At 37.9% G+C, this 26,082-nt stretch overlaps 1 protein-coding gene across 1 annotated transcript; it reads left to right on the forward strand.

Moving 5' to 3' along the window:
• The first annotated feature begins 1,683 nt into the window (after nt 1–1,683).
• On the forward strand, nt 1,684–24,986 carry LOC133450856 (RNA-binding protein Musashi homolog 1-like). The gene is made up of 12 exons (XM_061729759.1): nt 1,684–1,764; nt 4,272–4,313; nt 5,125–5,217; nt 11,560–11,608; nt 12,083–12,165; nt 14,110–14,227; nt 16,501–16,608; nt 19,693–19,749; nt 20,075–20,137; nt 21,247–21,401; nt 23,110–23,155; nt 23,257–24,986. The coding sequence occupies exons 1-11, from the start codon at nt 1,684–1,686 to the stop codon at nt 23,149–23,151; spliced, it is 891 nt and encodes a 296-aa protein (XP_061585743.1). The 3' UTR covers nt 23,152–23,155; nt 23,257–24,986.
• Nucleotides 24,987–26,082: the final 1,096 nt, after the last annotated feature.

Genomic DNA, 26,082 nt, shown 5'->3' on the forward strand with positions numbered 1-26,082 from the left:
GCGACGGTCCGTTACAGACGCCTCCGAACCCAAAGATGTGAACACCGTCTCTGGATGAAGCTAACGCGAGGCCTCTTTTTGTACCATGGAGTTATAAGTGGCAGTTGTGAATGTAGCTGTATTGTGGTGCACGTCAAAGGTTTCTCCAGAGGAATCCCTTCCCCATGCAGTTATATCAGCTATTGATGAATGACTGTTCTTGATGCCGCGGCTTCTGAGGGAGCAGCGATCACAGGTGTCCAGCTCCTTTGAATGCAACCAAATTCCTCCAGATTCCTCGGATGATATTGTGCAGTTAAGAAAGGTTCCTAAAAAATCTTTTTTTCCGTCACCTGTTAAAATCTTTTCACCTGTACCATCATTTGCCTTTGTGCCAACTTTTACTGGAATGAATATCAGGCCTGAAATGCAGGAGTGGATGTAGATTAACACAGGAATTTAAGCTGATTTAAAAAGAAAAGAGACATAAAATATCTTGGGTCCATATTGTCTCCAAAGAAATAAAAGTCAAAGTAAAGAATCACTTCTTTTTTTTCTTGTTGTTTTCTTTTGTTTTGAATGTGACAGGGATTTGTGTTTAAGTTATGGGGTTGAGATTTTCCTCTAAAGACTTAACGTTGGTAAGAACAGTCAAGCTCATCTTCGTCCCGGTGTTTACACCTAAAGAACCTAAAGAACCTAAAGAACTGCAGAACAGAGGAGGATCTGGATCGCCTGAATGTGAGCAGGACAATAAAAAGTCTCAGTCGTTGGCATCTGTTCCTTTGAAAAATCTGAGGGAGGCAAAAGCAAGCGGGCACTAGGAATGGGCAATATTTTACCGTTCACGATATACCGTCAAAAAAATTCACACGGTAAGAATTTGTCATCTCGCGGTAAAAATGATAAATTCCCGTTGATGACGTTTTTGTGTAAAACTGATTTATAGTTCTGCGTTAAATCCACGCACAACGTACGTGAAGGAAGGAAGGAAGGAAGGAAGGAAGGAAGGAAGGAAGGAAGGAAGGAAGGAAGGAAGGAAGGAAGGAAGGAAGGAAGGAAGGAAGGAAGGAAGGAAGGAAGGAAGGAAGGAAGGAAGGAAGGAAGGAAGGAAGGAAGAATGAAAGAAAGAAATGAGCCAGAAAGAGAGAAAGAAAGAAAGAAAGAAAGAAAGAAAGAAAGAAAGAAAGAAAGAAATGAGCCTGAAAGAAAGAAAGAAAGAAAGAAAGAAAGAAAGAAAGAAAGAAAGAAAGAAAGAAATGAGCCTGAAAGAAAGAAAGAAAGAAAGAAAGAAAGAAAGAAAGAAAGAAAGAAAGAAAGAAAGAAAGATAAAAAGAAAGATAGAAAGAAAGAAAGAAATGAGCCTGAAAGAAAGAAAGAAAGAAAGAAAGAAAGAAAGAAAGAAAGAAAGAAAGAAAGAAATGAATCTCTGAGAGCGAGGAGTCATTCCAGTTTTGCAGTACAGGTGTTACTCATTTAATTGGTTTTTATCAATTCAACTTAATTGGTGTAGTTTAGTAATATTTAGTATTCTTTTAGAGCAGTGTTTTGGTGGAGTTGAATTGGTATTTTTTTTATCGTCATTTTTATCGTTATCGGGATAAATGCCAGAAATTACCGTGATCCATTTTTCTAGTCCATACCGGCCAGCCCTAGCAGGCACAAACAAACAAACAACCAAAAAGTGTCTTTCACCTGTCAGTCATGATTGACAGCGCTCATCTTCTTCATCCTCCTTCACCGTCCCTGCGACACGCTCTCGACCCTCCTCGCCGAGGAGGTGAAGTGTGTTTGTGATTGTGGTGGCCGTGTGAGATTCCAGGAGATCACATGTCACACGCTGGTGACGATGGAGGCTGGAAACTGGACATTCCCAGGCATTCCACCTGAGCCCACGCTCACATTCCCGTCTACGACGATGAACGTGTTCAGCCTCCTAAGGCCCGGTGCACACAACTGTGGACGTCACATGTTTTTGTTTTTTTTTCTCTATATCCTAATATAGCAACAAGAAAAAAAGATTGCACCAGCTCTTAGGAAGTTAAAACGGAGCGAAATAAAAACAAAAGAAACAAAAATAACCCGCGGAGTAAAAATACAGTTGAGCCACAGTGACATGTGTGAACGTGTGCGAGTCAAGAATGAAGATGAGGCATGTCCTTAACCTCAGACAGATTTTCACACGTTTATAAAAAACATTATTGCTGCTGAAATTCCACGGAAATTACTGCATAATTTCTTTAGTTTTTTTTCTTTATTTATTGTTTGAGTTATTTACTTTTTTTTCTTCTTTTTATTGAACATTTTCACATATATTCTGCATATAACTGGTACACAATGATTCATTTTTTTCCCCTTTTTCCCAGTAGTACAGTAACATATAATTAAACATGACAATATTCCTCTGTCTTTTACTTTGGATCAAGATTAAGTATTACTATGCCTGTTTATAACCTTATGGCCAGTTGACTTAACAGGGTTTTACCATGTCATCAATGTTGCAAATATGATGAAATAAAATAAAAAGAAATAGAACATTTCAACATCTGTAGCTATGAACTATAGGGGTCTTTGTTCCCAAGATGTACATCTCAGATAAAGTCTGACCTAATTGGTTTTACTGTATGTACTCTAACCAGCTTTCCCAAATTCTTTTAAATCTGTCCATCTCTAGTCTCACAGAGAATGTTTGAGTTATTTACAAAACAAAAATGTTCATAATAAACAGCTTTTAATTTCTTAAAGTTAAACTTTCCTTTCGAGCGTAGAAACTCAAACAGGGGTTGTTTTAAAAGAGACTGAAAATTTGATTAAAATCAACAAACTCTTAAGTAAAAGCTGTCAATTCTGTGCCTTTGTGCACAAAGAAAAGAAAAGAAAAGAAATAATGATCACAATGGTGCAACGTCTGAAATGAGACTGTTTTAAATAGAGTCCCTCTTTTGGTACTAAGATCAAGTCCTTTTGAGTTACTTTGAAAGATGGTTGAGAATGGTTTCAAGAGAAAGTAAAAAAAAGGTGCAGTGGAAACAAGCACTGTGGCTATGAGCTGCTGGTTGGGGTTGGTAGTCAGATCCTGCACGGTAACAGTATACAACCATCTTTTCTACTCAAACAAGACACTAATAGGTGGGAAACTAAGCTCTGCTTAGTTGTGACATTTAGGGGGCTGGTTTGCTTTTGTGCAAAAATACAGTAAGTTTTTATTTTGCTACTTTCTCAACTGGTCATTCGTGCGATTCAAATGACTGAATGTACTGGAAATTAAATAGTGTATCATTTTATGATTTAAAATCTCAGATCAACTGTGGTTTCTTTTTTTTTTATTTTGAAAGGGTGGACTTTTACCGTCCACATCTTTTAAGGCCACTTTCTCAAAATGAGTTTTCTCCACTTCAGAAGAACTTCTCACAAACTTTTTTTCTATTTTTTTTTTTATTCCCCACCAAATGTTGCTGTAAAATTCCTTTGACTGCAATACATCCGCAAAATAAGATAAACATTGTTTATTGTTTATCATGTTAACATCTGAAATGTCATAAAACAACAGGATTAGTCTGAGGAAGTCTAATAGTGAGAGTTTAATGTCGTGTTGTGCCTCTGCGTGTGCTGATCTTAGCTCATACTTTACATGTGATGTTTTCTGTGGTTGTACACTGCAAAAACTCAAAATCTTAACAAGAATATTTGTATTTCTAGTTAAAATGTCTCATTTTTAGTAAAAAAATCTCATCACACTTAAAACAAGACTCATTGCCAGAAAAATAACTTGTTATTTGACAATTTCCACTTGTTTCAAGTAAATTTTCACTTGAAATAAGTAGAAAAAATCTGCCAGTGGAACAAGATTTTTTTGCTTGTAATGAGAAGATAAATCTTGTCCCACTGGCAGATTTTTTCTACTTATTTCAAGTGAAAATCTACTTGAAACAGGTGAAAATTGTCAAATAACAAGTTATTTTTCTGGTAATGAGTCTTGTTTTAAGTGTAATGAGAGTTTTTGACTAAAAATTAGACAAATATTCTTGTTAAGATTTTGAGTTTTTGCAGTGTAAAAGCTTTTTTCTTTCTTTTTAAGGTTTAAAAAAAATGTGAAAGGATGGTTTTTGATTTAGCAAAAGAGCAACAGGCTGTATCCAGGAGTTCTTCTTTATTTCAGAGTCTTTTCAGACCTTTTTTCACTAATAGACTGATATGAGACCGGACTAAAGGAAGGCGAGAGGTTTGCTGGCCCGTCTGTCCCGGAGCTCTTCACTAACCCGTCCTGCCTGTGTCTGTGTCCTCTCTCGCAGATCGATCCAAAGGTCGCCTTCCCCCGGAGAGCTCAGCCCAAGGTGGGTCAGGTTTTGTGTCGGGGTGGTTGGTGCTGCGTCTGCAGCAGGTTTTCTGCGTAATGACTGTTTCAGTCAATGCTGCATACCGCCATGAAGACGAGCACCGGCCACATGTGCATGCAATGACCAAAACTTTTACAACTTCAGCTTGCATGCCGCCCAAAATGTCTGTTTTGTCTTTTTAGCTTTGAAGGAAAGCCTTTATGAAGAAAAACTATACCCTTATGAGATTGAACAAGCAACCAGTAACTGTAACTAGATCTGAATAAGTTGATGATAGTCTTTGATTTGATTGCTTTTATTTGCCATTTGTGTAAAACACATAGGAAATTGTCACGTTGGTAACAGTGTGCAAAAACAAGAGTCATTACCGGAAAAATAACTTGTTATTTGACAATTTTCACCTTTTTCAAGCAGATTTTCACTTGAAATCTTGCAGTTTACACCTTAAGGTTACACACTTTGTAGTCGTGTTGGACTGACCAGTTGATTAATTACCGTAGTTGAATTGTGGGACATTTGTCAGCTATTTCTGACAGCAAATTAGTTATTTTTATTTTCATTTCTAATGAATAATGCTTTGTTAATTATATACTTTCTGGAAGATCTGATATCACCAGGACTTAGTGGTTTGATCAGTTTCCATGAACTGTGTATCATCCAATAGGCCAATCAAAAGGTTCATTCTCGTTCAGAATGAGGCGTCAGCAGAGATACAGACAGCTGGGCCCAGTCCTGAGTGTACTTAAAAGTAGTAAAGGCTGGTATTTGTAATTGATTTAGTTGCTGAGTGCTTCTCTGTGTCTTCCAGCTGGTGACTCGAACCAAGAAGATCTTTGTGGGTGGCCTGTCAGTAAACACAACTATCGAGGACGTCAAGCAATACTTTGACCAGTTCGGAAAGGTGAGTGATGTTTACAAGAGTTGGCGTCACATTGTAATAAAAATATCCCAAATAATCAAAAAGAAGAAGAAAAAAAAAAGAAAAGCAAAAACAAGGAGTGTCCTTACTAGGGCTGTGCGATTAATCGATTTTAAATCTAAATCAGATTTATTAATCACAATCGAAAAAAAGGAAAATCGTAAAATGGATTTTCCTTTTTTGCAGCTGGCTGCATTACAGACAGAGCTCGTCTAGTCATCTTTGTTTGGTCAAGAAAATTGTAAATGTTGTCACTTTACTAAACTCAAGGAGGATTTACAGTATCTTTCAATTGCACTTCATTCCCAATAAGGACATTTGTTTGCTATTTTTCTTTAAAAATAAAGATAAAATATTTGAAACAATTTATTCCATTGTCTTTTGTAGTTTTACCAAAAAAATCGAAATCGAAATCGAGTTTTCAGAGAAAAAAATCTGGATTTTATTTTTGTCCAAAATCGCCCAGCCCTAGTCCTTACTGAAGTTAGGGTGATTTTTGTCAGTTTTTTTCTCGGTAATGTCGGCGCAGAAACTCGGTACTCACACCGAGTCCGTTTCACTCCAAAATCTCAGAGAAAAACTTCACTTTGAGTCAAGCGACTGCTTGGAGATGAAGGAGTTACTGCGTGCAGGAGGAGGAGGGAGAGAAAAGGGCCGGTGGAGAGCAGGAAGAGGAAAAATAACGAGCCTGTGAGGCGACGGGCGAACTTAGGGGGACTGGAAGAGGGCGCAGAGGGAGAGGGGACGGGGGGAGGCGAGGGGGGTAGAGGAAAAGTTTTGTACTGACTGTGTGGTGATGGTGAAGAAGGAGGAGGGATTATCAGAATCTGAATTAATCTGATGTAACAGCTGCTACTACCCACAACCCCCTCCTGGCCGTTACCGTGGTGACCTGGCTGGCCCATTGTCCTCAAGTAATTCTGTGGGTAAGGGGGTTTTTGTTCTGAAGGAGGAGGGATGAGGTGGTTGTTCGGGGGTGTTAGCATGGGTGTATCGGGGTGGGGGTCAAATCAGGAGTTTAGTAACAGTAAATACAAGTGGAATCATTTTCAAACCCCGACAAACTCTTTCCAACACTTCTTTGTAAATGTTTTTCCTTTCCTTTTTTAAATTCTCCTTCTAAACTTTTTTTTACAAGTTTCTCATATTTAATTTATAAACCTGTGAACGGCTCCGGGTGGAGAATAGATGATGGGCTGACAAAGGCCCTGACGAGGGGGGGGTTCGTGGAGGCGTAAGAGAGGGAACTGGGGCAAAGATGGTGTTTATCGGGGGGGTCGGGGGGTGGAAACAAGGGCCATTATTCCTCCATACAAAGCTGGGCAAATATTTTGTTAGTTTGTTCAGAAGTTATCTGCATACTGAACATTTCTGGTTTCTGTTCCCACTAAAATGCCCCCATTAATATTTATGTGACATTGTGGTGGATGCATTTTTATGTTGCATCATGCCAAAATGAATCGGGGAAAATAAAAGGAAATAGAAAATCAATCAGAAGTTGTCGGCCGTTTTTTAGACGGACCAGTCTGCACCTTAAGCCCTTGAAACTTTTTAAAGTCAAAGACCTGCTTTTAGCCGCCACGCATTCTGACTTGCGGGGCACTTTATTTTCAGCGCCAAAAGCTTTGGCCTCGAGTTTCCTCTGTGCTCCCTCTTCAATCATAATGTCTAGATGAATTTTTTGCCGAGAGAGATATCGAGGGATGGACGATGAAATGTAGGCTGCAGCCATCCATGGAAGTTCCTGATTAGACTGCCTCACTGGACCTTTTGTGTCCCGTCCTGGTGAGGACAAAGGAGTGTGGAGAGGGATGGGCGGCGAATAACGGGGAAGATGAGAGTTAGAGAGGGGGAAAAAGAAAAAAAAAGGACGAGATGGGATATCGTTTGGCGGTACGCCACAAAAAAATGCCCGGTGTCTCAAATATTTACCAGTGATGTAAAAACATCTCTGGACTGAAGTTAGGGCGTTTTGTTTACGTCCTCCAGGAGGACGAGTGTGAGGCTTTAACTCATGTCAGGAGTATATTGGGTTCTTTGTTGGAGCCTGGTCAGATTGATTCTGGGGTGTTTTAGACTGCTGAACCTTCCCCTGATATATGTCAGGAATATTAGTATTTCTATGGTCATTTGAAGATATTTAAAGTTGTGCTCAGTAGGAATGGGCGATATTTTACCGTTCACGATAAACCGTCAAAAAAATTCCCCACGGTAAGAATTTGTCATCTCACGGTAAAAACGATAAATTCCTGTTGATGATGTTTTTGTGTAAAGTCAGATTTATGGTTCTGTGTTAAATCCACGCACAACGTACGTGAAGGAAGGAAGGAAGGAAGGAAGGAAGGAAGGAAGGAAGGAAGGAAGGAAGGAAGGAAGGAAGGAAGGAAGGAAGGAAGGAAGGAAGGAAGGAAGGAAGGAAGGAAGGAAGGATATGAGCCAAAAAGAAAGAAAGAAAGAAAGAAAGAAAGAGAAAGAAAGAAAGAAAGAAATGAGCCAGAAAGAAAGAAAGAAAGAAAGAAAGAAAGAAATGAGGCAAAAATGAAAGAAAGAAAGAAAGAAAGAAAGAAAGAAAGAAAGAAAGAAAGAAAGAAAGAAAGAAAGAAAGAAAGAAAGAAAGAAAGAAAGAGAGAAATGAGCCAGAAAGAAAGAAAGAAAGAAAGAAAGAAAGAAAGAAATGAGTCAGAAAGAAAGAAAGAAAGAAAGAAATGAGCCAGAAAGAAAGAAAGAAAGAAAGAAAGAAAGAAAGAAAGAAAGAAATGAGCCTGAAAGAAAGAAAGAAAGAAAGAAAGAAAGAAAGAAAGAAAGAAAGAAAGAAAGAAAGAAAGAAAGAAAGAAAGAAAGAAATGAGCCAGAAAGAAAGAAAGAAAGAAAGAAAGAACGAAAGAAATGAGCCAGAAAGAAAGAAAGAAAGAAAGAAAGAAATGAGCCAGAAAGAAAGAAAGAAAGAAAGAAAGAAAGAAAGAAAGAAAGAAAGAAATGAGCCAGAAAGAAAGAAAGAAAGAAAGAACGAAAGAAATGAGCCAGAAAGAAAGAAAGAAAGAAAGAACGAAAGAAAGAAAGAAAGAAAGAAAGAAAGAAAGAAAGAACGAAAGAAAGAAAGAGAAAGAAAGAAAGAAAGAAAGAAAGAAAGAAAGAAAGAAAGAAAGAAAGAAAGAAATGAGCCAGAAAGAAAGAAAGAAAGAAAGAAAGAAAGAAAGAGAAAGAAAGAAAGAAAGAAAGAAAGAAAGAAAGAAAGAAATGAGCCAGAAAGAAAGAAAGAAAGAAAGAAAGAGAAAGAAAGAAAGAAAGAAAGAAAGAAAGAAAGAAAGAAAGAAAGAAATGAGCCTGAAAGAAAGAAAGAAAGAAAGAAAGAAAGAAAGAAAGAAAGAAAGAAAGAAAGAAAGAAATGAGCCTGAAAGAAAGAAAGAAAAAGAAAGAAAGAAAGAAAGAAAGAAAGAAAGAAAGAAAGAAAGAAAGAAAGAAAGAAAGAAAGAAAGAAAGAAAGAAAGAAAGAAAGAAAGAAATGAGCATGAAAGAAAGAAAGAAAGAAATGAGCCAGAAAGAAAGAAAGAAAGAAAGAAAGAAAGAAAGAAAGAAAGAAAGAAAGAAAGAAAGAAAGAAAGAAAGAAATGAGCCAGAAAGAAAGAAAGAAAGAAAGAAAGAAATGAGCAATAAATAAATAAATAAATAAATGAGCCAGAAAGAAAGAAAGAAAGAAAGAAAGAAAGAAAGAAAGAAAGAAAGAAAGAAAGAAAGAAAGAAATGACCCAGAAAGAAAGAAAGAAAGAAAGAAAGAAAGAAAGAAATGACCCAGAAAGAAAGAAAGAAAGAAATGACCCAGAAAGAAAGAAAGAAAGAAAGAAATGAGCAAGAAATAAATAAATAAATAAATAAATAAATGAGCCAGAAAGAAAGAAAGAAAGAAAGAAAGAAAGAAAGAAAGAAAGGATAAATTATGGTGATACATTTTTACATCCCTAGTGTGCATGGACCGTACGACGGGCTGGAGCAAAGAGTGACTTGAGAGGCGACTGAAAGGTCCCCTTACACTCTGACACTCTGCTCTCACCTTTGACCTTTCAGTGGGCAAAACGCCCTTGGGGGTTTACACACACACACACACACACACACACACACACACACACACACACACACACACACACACACACACACGGCCACTCCTGTGTCCAGTAAACTTATTATAGACCGGGAGCAATATGTTCATGTGGACCTCCGTGTTCCGACCGGAGCATAAAAACATGTCACCTTGTGACAAGAGGAAGTAGGAGGGGAAGAAAAGCAAAGCAAAGTCGGAGAGAAAGCATGGGTCAACTCTGAGCAGACACCTGTGTCTTTGCTCCATAAAGGGAGGCTGGGCCAGAGGGAGAGGTCAAAGGGAGAAGAGGAGGAGGAATTATGGCCGACTGTGCCAACAAACAAAGCCTCCGGGCCTCTTTGTTCTCCCTCTGCCTTTGTTTTCCTCTTTTTTTCTTCCCTCTCCACTTTGACCCAATCTTTCCCTCACTTACAGAACTCTGTACTCTCTTTCAGCGTATCTCTCCACCTGTCGCTATTCCTCTCACTATCAGCCCGGCCCTCTCATCGGGTGTCCACCTGCCCGCAGGATTCCCCTCTCCGCCCGTGAATGGCGGCCTGTTTTTGCGTCCGCCTCCCCTGGCACTCTCCCACCATTCATACGGGGCATATTTGATGTCCACCGGAGTTTTATTTTCTCTTCTACAGTGGTCATGGGAATGCCGGACTCCAGGGGGGGTTATGAACTCTTAGCAGAGGTGTCAAGTAACGAAGTACAAATACTTCGTTACCTTACTTAAGTAGAAAGTTTGGTTATCTATACTTCACTGGACAACTTTTTACTTTTACTCCTTACATTTTCACGCAATTATCTGTACTTTTTACTAAAGAAAAAGCTTTTACACTGCAAAAACTCAAAATCTTAACAAGAATATTTGTCTTATTTCTAGTTAAAATGTCTCATTTTTAGTCAAAAAATCTCATTACGCTTAAAACAAGACTCATTACCAGACAAATAACTTGTTATTTGACAATTTTCACCTGTTTCAAGTAGATTTTCACTTGAAATAAGTAGAAAAATCTGCCAATGGAACAAGATTTTTTTTGCTTGTAATGAGAAGATAAATCTTGTTCCATTGGCAGATTTTTTTCTACTTATTTCAAGTGAAAATCTACTTGAAACAGGTGAAAATTGTCAAATAACAAGTTATTTTTCTGGTAATGACCCCTGTTTTAAGTGTTATGATAGTTTTTGACTAAAAATGAGACATTTTAACTAGAAATAAGACAAATATTCTTGTTAAGATTTTGAGTTTTTGCAGTGTAAAAGCTTTTTCTTTTTTTTTAAGGTTTTAAAAAAAAGGATGATTTTTGATTTAGCAAAAGAGCAACAGGCTGGATCTTAAAACAAGACTCATTACCAGACAAATAACTTGTTATTTGACAATGTTCACCTGTTTCAAGTAGATTTTCACTTGAAATAAGTAGAAAAAAAACTATCCAGTTAAATTGCTCCATCCGGATAGAGTGAATTTGGTTGTGGTTGTTTCAGATGTTCTTGTCCAGTTTTGTTCTTACATCCGTTCCCTCAGATTCCTGCAACTAAACTTGGATGTACATTCCAATAAAGGTTAGGATAAATGATAACATGCCTCTGAAGTTTGACTTTTTGCACCATTACAATACTTATAGGGAACTAGTCATCATATCTCCTGCTCTCTGAAACACATGTTAATGCTCAATAGTACACATATATGGTTCTTTAATATATTAGCATTATACTAAGATACATTCATTTTCAATGGCTTTTTTCCCCCTTACATTACTTTTACTTTTATACTTTAAGTAGTTTTGAAACCAGTACTTTTATACTTTTACTTGAGTAAATCACTTGAGTTGATACTTCAACTTCTACAGGAGTATTTTTCAACTCTAGTATCTATACTTCTACCTGAGTAATGAATGTGAATACTGAAGACACCTCTGACTCTTAGTGAGGACTTTGAAAGAATATCATCAAATAGAGCTCAAAGCTTTTCTCGTTTCTGTATGTTTGTTTGCAACATGCATTAGAGGGGCACGTCGTACAGTTTTCAGCATATTCTCCCGTCTTTGCCCCCCGGCTTGGCCTCCTCTTTGTAACCTGTCGCTCGTCTCCAGTCCCCCTCGCTCCCCCCCTCCTTCCTCCACTCCGTCCATCTGTTGCTGAGCCTCCCTGCAGAACTTGAGAAGGGCTGAGGTCAGGCAATATGCCGTGTGGCAAGGCGGGACCTCCGGGTAAAAAAACCGTGTTGTTTGTCTCCCCTCCAGGTCGATGATGCCATGCTCATGTTTGACAAGACCACGAACAGACACAGAGGTGAGGCCGGCGGACCCCGCTCTCCCCGTACCAATCATTCCCCCCGCGTCCTTCTTTTTGTTTTGATTTACCACTCTTCTTCCTGTCCTCCCTGGATGTCAATTGATCCCCTCACCACCCCCCACAGGAGCCTTCTTCCTGTGGGCTGAGCAGGAGGAGGCGAATGGGGCTAGTCTAATTAGCCAGTCTGTTAATCGGGATCAGGATAAAGCCTCCTTAAGCACCTCCTCCCCACCCAGAGTTTGATCGATTATGACAGCCTACCAGCTTTGCCTGGCCCTTCTGGCCGGGAAAGGTTGGAGGGGGGTGGATTGGAAGAGAGGATAAGTGCAGAATAGAGGGGTTGGGGGGGGGGGCAAATGTGTTAAGCGGCTATTTTAGCTCTAATCACTGCAGCCTCTTTAGGTCTATTACTGTACAGAAAGGTACGTCCTGTCTAATTCCATCAAACTTTAACATGAACTGACCTTGTAGGTTTTGGATTTGTGACATTTGAGAACGAGGACGTGGTGGAGAAAGTCTGCGAGATTCACTTCCATGAGATCAACAACAAAATGGTAAGCCGCGGCTTGATTCGCCGTGTTGTGTAGAAACTAGCATAGTTAGAGAAATAACAGGAATAATCGTTCAGTTGTGGCTACGAGCACTAGGGGTGGGTATTGGGAAGGACCTCACGATACGATACGCATCACGATACTTGAGCCACGATACGATACACATTGCGATATCCCGATTATGCGATATCCCGATTATTATATTCTACATAGTTCACCGAAAAATTTAAAAATGCATTACACATCTTAAAATCCAAGTTGTATATATGTACATCAGATGATAGTGATGGATCTTAAAATCCGAGTTGCACGTTCATCAGATTATAGTGACAATTCATCGGACAAACTGAGTCAAAACAATGTTTTATTATAACTATACAAGCTAAAGTTACAACATATTTGTATATGTTTTTCATATTATTTACATCATATGAAATTAACATTAAATTTAGTATGAGGTTGCTTTAATTATGTGGCAAATGATAATAAACACAAGAAAGATGGGTACTAAAACCAAGGACAGGCACAGTGATCAGTCAGTATAGATATAAATCCATAAATAAATAAACCTCTGTCCATTATTTTTCATTTTTTAAGGACAGGCAATTGTGTTATATAAAAAAATAAATTATAAAATGAAATAAAACGTGAAATAAAACCTGAGCTCAGTGCAGGGCCCTCCCAGGGTTGGTAGAGAGTGGCAATGCCCAGGACTGTCACTTAGGTAGGAGCACTAGGTGATATAATGGGAAAAAGATCGGGGATAAAAAAAAAAAAAAAAAAAAAAATTGATATTCAAATTTTGAATATCGATATTGAATCGGCTGGAAAAGTATCGCGATATATTGCCATATCGATATTTTTGCCCACCCCTAACGAGCACCAAAATTGGCACACATACTCCTTAGGAGTTGCTCTTTTGATGAAACCATTGTGCCAGAAAAAAAAAAAAAGATGGCGGCCTTTTTTCAAGATGGCCGCCATCGAATATACAGTAATATTGTATTTTGCAATAAAATCAAATAGAGTTGTCCTATTGGAATGATCTTGGTGTCAAATCATAACCTTTTCACTATGTAGAATCTAAATTTGGACCCATGGACTTACACTTTGGCTTCCTTGTACCATATATCTAGGGTTGCCACCCGTCCCGTAAAATACGGAATTGTCCTTTATTTGAGAAAAAAATGTTGCGTCCCGTATTGAACTAATACGGGACACGATTTGTACCGTATTTTCATTAACTTTTACACCATATTCTAGTTGAATTATTGAAATAAATTAACTTTTACACCATATTCTAGTTGAATTATTGAAATAAATTAACTTTTACACCATATTCTAGTTGAATTATTGAAATAAATTAACTTTTACACCCTATTCTAGTTGAATTATTGAAATAAATTAACTTTGACACCATATTCTTCACCTGTAGGCTATATTACATCTGGGCTGATATGTACATACGTAGCATAGGAGGCTATTTCAGCTGCTATATGGTTGGCTGTCTGTACAGTCATGCAAGTTCAATGCTATTAAAGCACTTTAAACTTTAAATCAAAGCATTTTGTTTTTTCATATAAAATAAACACATTTTTATTCAGTTTAGAAGTTTTGGGGCTTTTTTTTGGCTCCTGCGCTGCTGAAATCAGGGCGTCCCTTATTTCTATTTCTGAAAGGTGGCAACCCTACATATATCAGTCCCAGAATCCTAATATTCTGCAAAAAATGTTTTTGTTATGTTTGACACTGGTAAAATGGATGGCAGTGTATACTTTAGTATTGTTAGAGGTTTTGTGTGTGTTTTTTTTGGCACAATGGTTTTATCAAAAGAGCAACCCCTAAGGAGTATGTGTGCCAATTTTGAACGACTGAACGATTCACCTGTTTTCTGCCTGTTATTTCTCTAACCAGCAGCTCTGATTGGTATCTCGTCCCCGGAAACAGGTGGAGTGTAAGAAGGCTCAGCCCAAGGAGGTGATGTCCCCCACTGGCTCAGCCAGGGGGCGCTCTCGGGTCATGCCCTATGGGATGGACGCCTTCATGCTGGGCATCGGGATGCTGGGTAAGTTAGTATTGATCCAGGTTAGGAAAGGCCTTTCTGCTCTTCTCCATCACATTTACTTATGTAAATCCCAAGTTTACACTAAAGGTTTACACTAAACCCAGTCCTCACCACCGACACATGTCTGGTGAATTCCTGTTGTGCATCACAGACTGCGTTTACATACATCAATAACCCTTTTAAAACCCGAATATTAGGAATAAAACGGTTTTGCACGGCCATGTAAACACCAATAACCCCTTTGAATAACCTGAATTTGCTGGGTTACTCCTTTTAAAACCTGAATATTGGGTCATGTAAACGCCAAACGGAATATCCCCATCAAACGGAACAGGAATTTGTTTTCTGCTCATGCTCTGTTCACAAGGAATCCTGGTCTTTTGAGTCCAGGAAGTTCTTATAAACACAGAGAAGCACAAGACCACGCCACACTTTTGGAGTGAGGAGGAGACTAATCACTTCATAAATGTAATAAAGGATATGAACATTTCTGCATTTGTAGACGGTAGAAAGTACCGGGATAGCCAGATTTAAAAGAAGGTGAGCGAAAAGTTGCGCGAAGCAGAATTTGTTTTGAATTTGGATACAGGAAGGAGAAGCGGAAATGACGGGAATTGTGATTGTGTCATGACGTTCTCCGTGCGTCGCTGGTTTGATCCAGATAACCCGAATGATTAATTACCATGGAAACGGAATATTCCGAATGTTTCAGTAACCGGAATATTAGCAATAACCCGAATTTTGACTGCATGTAAACGTAGTCACTGTTTGTTAAATTAAGCCATACATCGTTTCACTCCATTAAAGTTTAGGGGTTGCAGTGGAGCTGGATTTCATTTCTTGCTCCAGAGTTATAGCTCCCAGAATTGTATTTTTTTTAGTTTGTCTTCTTTCATATTTTAATCTTCTGAGCTAATTTTTCTGGAGCCCAAGGTGAATTAACTTTGACATTGATAGCACGTTGTTTTCCAGTAGTTTGGTTTGATCCCTGCAGAGCAAAAGAAGGTATTAAACACCTGTTTTCTCTGTTGGCAGGTTTAGAAATAATGGAATAGTGTTTTCATTGCCGTAACAATAACTAATACGCTGTACTGCTCTGCCTGAGATTGATGGCGGTTACAGTCACACTTGCCACACCGATGCTACCACCTACTGTCCAGTCTGAAAACAACTACTTATTTATTATTTCAGTTCTCATTAAACCGGCACAGATGAAGAGATATTGACTTCCCCCAGGGGAAATAAAAAGTTAATACATGTGTTAACTCATAGTTCTTGTAATAGATAACATCATTCTTATCCCCGTGGGTGTTCTCCGGGTGTCAGGCTGCTCTCAGGGGAAATCTTTGTGTATTGTGGACTGGTGAGGGTGAAAGTGAAGACAACACCAGTAAACGGCTCGGTGTGAATGAATCCAGGTCATGATTGTAGAATATTATCAACACCCATGATAAAAGGTGTTGGTGTTACTCAGTACTCGAGTTGTAAAAAAAAATCAGGGGGGATGGTGGATTTTATTATATGGGGACAGATAATTTGTGCTGATTACAAATAATATAATATATTACAAATAATAGCACTGACCAATATTTAAGCTTTAAATATCCACTGGGCTTACATCAAATACATCAAAACACAATCAATCTTATCAATATGCCTCTGTCCTTCACAGGATAAGTAAAATGGATCACTGCAAAAACTCAAAATCCTAACAAGAATATTTGTCTTATTTCTAGTTAAAATGTCTCATTTTAGTAAAAAAAAAATCTCATTACACTTAAAACAAGACTCATCACTGGAAGAAACAACAATTTTCACCTGTTTCAAGTAGATTTTCACTTGAAATAAGTAGAAAAATCTGCCAGTGGAACAAGATTTTTTTGCTTGTAATAAGAAGATAAATCTTGTCCCACTGGCAGATTTTCCTACTTATTTCAAGTGAAAATCTACTTGAAACAGGTGAAAATTGTCAAATAAGTTATTTTTCTGGTGTTATTTTTCTGGTGATGACTCTAAATGTTGAAATAGCAGTAAAACCACATTCATTGATGAAATGACATAAGGGATGGAAAGGAGGGATGGCAGTTTTACAGGGGGGATGATTTTGACCGTTTTTCTTTCAGGGGGGATGCCATCCCCCCTCATCCCTCCTCAACTCCAGTACTGGTGTTACTGTGACAACATGCACACCATTTTACCTGATTTTATGTTATTGCTATGTCTTTTTATACTTACTGCAAACATATACTATCCATGTGTCTTTTTCCCTCTAGATGGTTACACTGATTTCCTCTCCACAGGTTATCCAGGATTTCAGACTGCCACCTACACCAGTCGGAGCTACGCGGGCATCACTCCTGGATACACCTACCAGTTCCCTGGTAATCCCCACAGACTTTCACAGCTGTCTCTCTTAAACTTACTGAGAAATCAACACACAGCCGCATTTACTTTACCATTTAAACGCCTGGAGTTTTTTTTTTAAAGGATATTCTTTTAATAGTTTGTTTTGTAACACGATGACACAGCATCTTCCTTGCAATTTTTGTAGTTGGCGCATGAATTATGTAGCAGAAACAACAAGCTCGTTCTTAAGTAAAAAAAAATAATTCTAAATAATCTGCAGCAGCCAACAGCTCCAGTTCTGTGTGGGTGAATTTTACACTTTTACACGGATAAAGCCATACTTTATTTACATTCGAAAACAGGAAACATATCAAATACTGAAAGTGAGAAATTTCTATTATTTTGTGGGGGGGAAAAATTGATGGAGGCAACGCAGCTCATTAAGTATGAGCAAAAAAACCTGAAAAAGTAAGTGGTACTAAGAGGGAACACTAGAGCCGCATTTAGCTACTTATACGGTTGATTGGCAAGAATTCAGATACGACTGAATAAAAAAGCTGTGACGCTTCAGAACTGCATATTTCACTGTGAGTGAGTTCTCATTTTGCTGAAACATAGCATGTAATATATAGTATACAGTGTGCAAAAAGTACCGGGGTGATTTAGTACTTCCAGAATACCTTGCATAGCATAATGCATTGCTCGGCTTCAGCAGAAACCAATCAGAGGAATCCCCTGACTGACTTTTTTAGTCATTATTAGTTTGCCATCACTTTTGTGTAATATACTTTTTGTTTTTGTATGTTAATCTTGTGTTCTTTATAACACATTCAATTTTAATAACTTCGGTGGAGGCTTCAAATAAGCCCATTGGGTTTTTTGCCTCTTCCTGCACCTATAGTATTTATATTTGATATTTTCCTGTATATTTTTAAAAACTGTGCAAAACAATAAACTAAAACTAAAAAAACTAAACTTAGTTTGACCCAGTTATATAGTTGTTTTTTTACGGTAGCATACTACATACTAATAACAGCTAAAGCAGTATGCGGTACACACTGTATATACTACACTAAATGTGCACGATGTAGCATGCAGTTTAGAAAAACAACAACCTGCAACAACCTGCAAATTGTGAAATAATTTCAGAATAATGTTCCTCTGCATAATATTGTTAAGACTTTAAATCTAGAGTACATTATCATCACCGTTTGTGAGATGTATTGATGCCATGAAATTAGATTTTTACCTTATTTTTTTCTTAAAAAAGGTAAATTTTCTTGCTTTCAGACTGTTATGTTTTCTGTGTTTAGTTGTGGGTAAAATATGGGTTTACGAGATCTGAAAGCACATTCTGTTATTATTTAGATTTTAACAGCATCCCAACTTTTGGGGTGGAACTGATATGTGATGATGAACGTTGAAAGATTAACAACAAGTTTAAATAAGCGTTGAGCTCATTGTTACCGTAAGACGGAGCCTGTAGCGGTGAGAGCTCTCACCAGCACGGACCAGGCTGACAACAATGTGCTTTAATGCCAATTTAACGTTGACATATTTGCATTTCTCTCATCAACAGTTCAGCCACAGACGGCTGTTCCTTCATCCTCCTTTTAAGTACAGTGTTGTCAATCATACACTTAACTGAACCTGGTTTTTAAACTATCACACCACAGAAAGGAAGGCTGAAGTTAAAAAACAGCCGGGAATTGTTGGTAGATAACTCAAAACAATGTTGTGATTTCTCTGTCACAGTTTGGCTGGATAAACCCTGTATCTCTTTTTGTTTGTTCTCTTAGGCTAAATGTTAAGAACCATGTTTTGTTTTTTTTTTGTAATAACAGCTTCTGGTACTGCACTAATGATACATTCAACAACAGTCAGGATTTTACCATTCCCAAATTCTGTCTGGGGGAAGAAAAAAAAATCAAAGATAATGGCAACAAAGCTGAAAATTATTATCCTCCACATAAATATATAAATCAGTAAATTATAAAAAGGTCTAGTCAGGTACTGAGCAAAGAAGTACAGGACTGTCTCAGAAAATTAGAATATTGTGATGAAGTTCTTTATTTTCTGTAATGCAATTAAAAAAACTAAAATGTCATACATTCTGGATTCATTACAAATCAACTGAAATATTGCAAGCCTTTTATTATTTTAATATTGCTGATTATGGTTTACAGTTTAAGACTGAGATTCCCAGAATATTCTAATTTTTTGAGATAGGATATTTGAGTTTTCTTAAGCTGTAAGCCATGATCAGCAATATTAAAATAATAAAAGGCTTGCAATATTTCAGTTGATTTGTAATGAATCCAGAATGTATGACATTTTTGTTTTTGTAATTGCATTACAGAAAATAACAATATTCTAATTTTCTGAGACAGTCCTGTATTGTGAGCTACCAGTGTCGGCCAATCAGGCCCAAATCTTTTTTCTGATCATCGATCGATTGGATAGAATTTTCCCTGATCAGCAGAATATAACATGGTTATTCAGAAACACGGCCAGTGTCAGTAGATTATTCAGGATCAGAGAGGATTAGTCCCACGTCACTGCCATTAAGAGGAGAAACACTTTGAAGAGCCGAGAGCTGCTGGATGTCGGACTGACAGTTGACCCTCTGTCACAAATACAAACATGTCTCCGTAGCAACACCCAGTGTAAATGGCTGCTTGTAAATATCAGGGAGTGGCATTGCTTAGCTTGTGTGAGTGTTAGTGTTAGTGTGTGTGCTAGATTTCCAAAAGGGAAAAAACTAAATAAAAAAATAAATAACGCTTGCTTTTAAAATGTTAATGTTTTTTTAATTTGCAGTTCTTAGTTTGTTTGACAAATGTATGACATTTGCTTAATTTCATACTATTTCAGAATGATTTCTTTGAACATTTTGACTCCTCTTTGTGGACTATGAAGCATCTTTCCATCCTCTAATTCCTGTTTGCATTCCTGCAGCCCTGTGTGTTTACCCCCTCACCTCTGAGGTGTTTCCCTGGCCTCAAAGTGTGTGTGTGTGTGTGTGTGTGAGTGTGTGTGTGCGTGTGTGTGTGAGTGTGTTTTCCTTGCTGGCAGTGGTCGGTGTGTGTCTCAACAGCACTCTGATGTTTCTGTTTTAGAGTTCCACTTAGAGAGGACTCCCCTTCTGACTTCACCCCACCCCCCTGAGCTCACAGGTCAGTCAGTCCCTCCTCTGGACTTTACAAGCAGCATGTTGTTGCTCTGCTACACGACACGTTAGTCTCATCACCCAATCCCTCTGGTTTGCATGTTTGTGTTTGTCGATCCTCCTACCTGAAGGCAGGATTTTTTGACAGTAACAAAGACGCTTGTAATGATCTGTTTAAAGGCTTTCTCTGCTGGCCTCATCAGAAAGCCTCCATTTCATACATGATAAAATGGCCGACAGTATGATTATAAGTTTGCCATCACAGTTGCTTCTTGCATGCTTCTATTCCAAGATGTTTTACCTGGACCTTTTTCCTTCTCTGTTCTTTTTAGCCATTCCTCTCACAGCATATGGACCAATGGCAGCAGCGGCGGCCGCGGCAGCAGTAGTTAGAGGTATGGGAGCAGAACAATTGTTCTTTAGTCAGCACCAAACACAGTGAAGAACATATTAAACCTAACTCCTCACTAAAGAAGTTATCTACATATACAAACGTTAATTTACATTTTCATTCGTCTAGTCCGGGGGTCGGCAACCTGCGGCTCTAGAGCCGCATGCGGCTCTTTAGCGCCGCCGTAGTGGCTCCCTGGAGCTTTTTCAAAAATGTTTGACCTTTTTTTTTTTCCTTTTTTATTTTCTTTTTTTCTCTTTTTTTCTTCTTTTTTTTCTCTTTTTCTTTTTTCATTCTTTTTTTCTTCTTTTTTTATTTATTTCTCCTTTTTTCTTGTTTTTTTCTTTTTTCTCTTTTTCTTTTTTTTCTTCTTTTTTTCCTTTTTTCTTCCTTTTTCCTTTCCTTTTTAATCTCGACATTTCGACTTTTTTCTCAACATTTCAAATTTTTTCTCGAACTTTCGACTTTTTTCTCGAGATTGTACTTCAACATTAATCTCGACATTCTGACTTTTTTCTCAAAATTTTGACTTTTCTCGTCATCTCGACTTTTTTCTCTACATTTCGACTTTTTTCTCAACATTTCGACTTTTTTCTCGTCATTTCAACTTTTTTCTCAACATTTCGACTTTTTTCTCGAGATTGTACTTCAACATTAATCTCGACATTCTGACTTTTCTCTCAACATTTAGATTTTTTTCGTCATTTCGACTTTTTTCTCTACATTTCAACTTTTTTCTCGACGTTTCGACTTTTTTCTCGAAGCGCGTAATGAAAAGAAAAATCTTCCCCCAGTTATAACTAATATAGAAACATGCAGCATGTGTTGCCTTCATTCTAAGGCTTATACAAGACTATTCATTTTTTGCTGCTCCAGACATATTTGTTTTTTGTGTTTTTGGTCCAATATGGCTCTTTCAACATTTTGGGTTGCCGACCCCTGGTCTAGTCAGTTTCTAGACTCTTAATAGTAACAACAGAGCAGTTCTGGTTTAGATTATTTCAGTGTAAGGGTTTACTCCTCAACATTTGACATCTTTGGGATTGATTTTATTAGACGATTCCTCCACAGTGGGAGCTTGTGGGGACATAAATGGCATTATTTTGCTTTTAGGCGCTACCCCTTCTCGCTCAGCTGGATTTTTAGGTACAAGCAGCCCCGGGCCGATGGCAGACCTTTACGGGACGGCCAGTCAGGAGTCGGCGGTCAGCAGTTACCTCAGCGCTGCGAGTCCCGCTCCAAGCACCGGATTCAGCCATAGTTTGGGGGTGAGTTGGCGTTGCTGTTGATGATGAATTTGTGCTCTAAAGTTGCAGGTCGTCTGTGCTGCATCTCTGCATGTTGTATTAAATGGGAAGATCTAGGGCTGGGCGATATGGACCAAAAGTCATATCTCAATATTTTCTAGCTGAATGTCGATACTCGATATATATCGATATTTTTTCTGTGACATAATTGGGGTTTCCCCCAAAGCATTATAGCATAGCATCTCTGTTAGCATCTCTGTTAGCATCTCTGCTAGCTTCATTTTTTTCTGAGGCAAACCCTTAAAAAAACAGTCAGTTTTAATACAAAGCCTCGTGCCAAATGTCACACAGGTTCCTTTATTAACAGAGGTTTGCACAATATCAAAATGTATAAAACAAATGAAATAAAAACAAACTGCCTGCATATATAGAATAAAAATGCTTCTTGAATAAAATAAAACAAATATCCCTTTCCTGCATAACAATTAAATTAAAATACACTGTGCAATTAATACAATGTAGACAGTAACAGGCAGACTTTTCCACTGAGGTTGACAGTTGTGCACATAACAAAACATTTGTGCAAATCTCAAATAAAACATGTAAACAGATATTGCATCTCTTTGAGCAAATCTCAAATAATTACAACAAGTCAACTACTGTACATTTTACAGATTTGTGCCAGGAAAACTAACCTGTCAACACTGTCAGGTTTCAGCACACAAAGATACTTTTCTGCCAGCGCGAGGGGTCAGTGTTGATCTACAGTCAATTTGTCACAAAATAAGCTTTATCGATATAAACGATATTGTCTCGTACCATATCGCGTTTGAAAATATATCGATATATATTAAAATCTCGATATATCTCCCAGCCCTGCTCATTTTGAAAGACTTTCTGACTAGGGCTGGGGATCGATTCAAATGTCAAGAATCGATTCGATTCCGATTCTTAAGATTCAGAATCGATTATTACGCTTTGATTCGATCCGATTCGATCCGATATTGATTTGGGTTAGTGTTAATAAAACTGTTTTTTCAGCTGTTGCATGAATTATATGACTGTAGTTATGCAACATATTAATACTAGTATTATATTGAGATTCAACAGCAAGTATTGCAGCTAATGATGCTGTAATGAGATCAGAATGCTGATAGAACTGCTTTCAGAAACATCATGTGGGTCAGAATTACCAAACAGATCCAGGGCAGCAAACAAAGGACGAAAGAAATCGCTTTTATTTTTTCCCCATTTATGAGAACTTGGTTTTTAACATTTATGCAAATGTAACCCCAAGACAGTATATAAAGCAAAGAAATATAGACAATTTATGCAATTATAACTGAAAACTTTAATGTTTTCATACCTTTAAACATATTTAAAGGTAAAAACATGGCCCCAGTTATTCTCGTGTCCAACAAAATATTCCTTTTTTGGGGATAAACAAAAAAATAACCAAAAGTTGTAATGTAATGATGAAAAAAAAATATATATATATATATTTTTTTTTTTAAATCGATCTTTAGACATATGAAGCGATTTTTAGGAATTAATATGAGAATCGATTTAAAATCGGAGAATCGATCTTTTCAACACAGGCCTATTTCTGTCTCTTGCATCAACTTTTTTTGTTTGAATTTCAAAGAACACTGCAACAGTTGTCTTTTAATGTGATGATTACCTGCAGAGTTTACCGTAAACAATAACCGTGCATGCTTTGCTCCCACAGGGCCCTTTGATTGCCACGGCCTTCACTAACGGCTATCACTGAGAGTGTGAGTGAGTCCCCACGCCAGCTTTTCTTCTCTTAAGCGCATCACATAAGTCCGTTGTGTTTGGGCCGAGCTGTGAGTAATCCGGCCGGTTTGTGTGTCAGTGCAGAGCCGTAGACTGAGAGCTGGAAGGAGTTGACGCTGCGTTGGAGCTGATCTGGCCTGTCTCTGTCCGCTGAGTCTCCGGCTGTGGCGGCCGAACCTTCACCTACGACTGTGTAGCCACAACCGGACGACCTTTTCCCGACACCTCACTAAACTCCACCTCGTCGGGAATAAAAAACCTTATAAAAATGAAAAAAATGTTTAAAAAAAAACAAGAAAAAAGAAAACTGGAAAAGGAGCAAAAAAGCTTATCACTACTTGTAATAGCAACATGTTCAAATGCTGTATTTTTTTTGTTTTTTTTTGCTGTCATGTCACACCTTGCTGTTTTTTTGTGATGGCCACATGATTTCATGATTGTTTTAGTTGTGTTTATTGGGTTCTTTGACCTCCCTAACCTGATTTCTCTGAGATAAGATGAGTTAAGTTTCCAGCTGTCAACCATTTGAAGGTCCGTTTTTTGAAGCTGTAAGATAACTGGAAATCTGTATATTTATCTCTAGTTCATACTGAATTTTAACATTTGGATTAATTCTATTTCTTGGAAATATGTCACAAATTGTATATCTTGGTAGGTTTTAACAATGACTTGTTACACTAATAATAATGGTCAAACGAGAGAGGTCGTTAGTCAACAGTTGCATAATTAGCCCTTCATGAGCTGTACAATTTTGTAAATTATTGTAAATATGACTGGTTTCTGATTGGCAGGGATCTGCTGGTTTTTCCGTGTCTGGGAAGGAGAGGTACGAGTGCATATTTTGTCAATCCCTACAATGTGGGAAAGCTTGTCTGTTACGTATCAGAGTCCCACCTGGAGGTCAAGACTTTTCAGTTCGTCTGTCTACGTTAGACCAGCCATACACTATTTCTTTTCAGGCATTTCTAAAAACCATGTGTCATGTGCGTCTAATATGACGGTCAAAAGCTTACTCGGACGCTTTCACTTTTGACTTCAGCAGGAAGTCACCACCTAACATTTTTGAGAAATGAGAGTGTGAAAAACGCTCTTTTGTCAGGAGAGGAGGATAAAAAAAACATGCTGTTTTCTTACTTTATCATATTGTTTTAACTGATTTTTTCTTAATGTGCTGTTTGTGAAGGATGTGAAGGACTGGCGGCGTATTCGCGACTCCAGTTCCTCTGCAGGTTGCATTGATGTTTGTGCGAGCATGTCGTGGTTTTGATCACATTGGTTTCCAATGTGCCATGTGCTGTTTTTTTTTTTGTTGGGGGGGAGGGGTCCTCTGTTGCAAAATGTGAAATATTAATCTGACTTTTTTATTACACTAACATTTATCTCAAAGTGTGGATGGGTCAGCCTTTTAGAAAAGTGGCTCTTCAGCAGGGGTTACGCCCGTCATCCATCACTGCATATTCACTGGAGGTCACAGACTGAAGCAACGTGACACCTCGTTTTAGACCAAAACAAGAGCTACTAGGATGTTGCACTGGCTGATCACGGTAAATTTTATTTTATTTTTATTAAACGGTAGACAAAAGAACAAAGCACTCTCGATCTACACAACCCAAGGTTTTACATTTTGATAGACTCGCTGTCTTTGCCGTGAGTATTTCAGACTTTGATGCTGATTTCACTGAGAAATAACAATCTTGTCAACACTGTAACATTTTCTGATTTTGTTTTTCCTGTAATGTTATTCCTATGGGGGAAAAAAAAAAAAAAAAAACCTTTTTAAAATTCCTAATAAATTATTTTAAAACATTCCACTTTCTTGTCCGGCAAGTTTTTCCCAAAGCAGTACTCGAGTTGTAAAAAGAAGTCAGGGGGGATGGTGGATTTTATCATATGGGGACAGATAATTACAAATAATATAATATATTACAAATAATAGCACTGACCAAAACACCTGCAGAAATACTGCAGCAGCAGTTAAATGCAGCCTTCTGTAAGCTTTAAATATCCACTGGGCTTACATCAAATACATCAAAACACAACAATAAAAAACACTTTTCTGAACTTATCAATATGACTCTGTCCTTCACAGGATAAGTAAAATGGATCACTGCAAAAACTCAAAATCTTAACAAGAATATTTGTCTTATTTCTAGTTAAAATTTCTAATCTTAGTAAAAAAAATCTCATTACACTTAAAACAAGACTCATCACTGGAAAAAACAACAATTTTCACCTGTTTCAAGTAGATTTTCACTTGAAATAAGTAGAAAAATCTGCTAGTGGAAAAATATTTTTTTTACTTGCAATAAGAAGATAAATCTTGTCCCACTGGCAGATTTTTCTACTTATTTCAAGTGAAAATGTACTTGAAACAGGTGAAAATTGTCAAATAAGTTATTTTTCTGGTGTTATTTTTCTGGTGATGACTCTAAATGTTGAAATAGCAGTAAAACCACATTCATTGATGAAATGACATAAGGGATGGAAAGAGGGGATGGCAGTTTTACAGGGGGGGATGATTTGGACCGTTTTTATTTCAGGGGGGGATGCCATCCCCCCTCATCCCCCCTCATCCCCCCCCCCCCAACTCCAGTACTGTGTAAAAGTATTAAAATAAAGGACATCTTTCTGGTTTACCTGTTTTGAACCAGTGAAGTATATTCTGCCCATCTCCTGGTTTTGGCCCCAGTCCCTCTGTCCCTCTGTCCCTCCTGTGAACTGATTTCTCTCTTCCATCATCACTGCTCCGCTGCCTCCCCTCCCAGTCTCCCAGAGTCTCGGCACCGTGGAGTCCACCCTGCTTTTGCTGCTCAGCGGGATGAAGCAGATTGTTATGAATACCAAACCCACACCGGATGGAAGCTTTAATTTCTTTTTGGAAAACTGGGAGGCTCAGGAGATTCCC

The sequence above is a fragment of the Cololabis saira genome, chromosome 9 (genome assembly GCF_033807715.1).
Source record: "Cololabis saira isolate AMF1-May2022 chromosome 9, fColSai1.1, whole genome shotgun sequence".
Taxonomy (NCBI): domain Eukaryota; kingdom Metazoa; phylum Chordata; class Actinopteri; order Beloniformes; family Belonidae; genus Cololabis; species Cololabis saira.

Excerpts from the sequence above, each read along its gene's own strand:
- LOC133450856 (XM_061729759.1), top strand. The coding sequence starts at position 1,684 with ATGATTGACAGCGCTCATCTTCTTCATCCTCCTTCACCGTCCCTGCGA. Across the intron at positions 14,228-16,500 it reads GCTGGGCATCGGGATGCTGG|ATGGTTACACTGATTTCCTC; the intron begins GTAAGTTAGTAT and ends TTTTCCCTCTAG. Across the intron at positions 19,750-20,074 it reads CCACCCCCCTGAGCTCACAG|CCATTCCTCTCACAGCATAT; the intron begins GTCAGTCAGTCC and ends TGTTCTTTTTAG.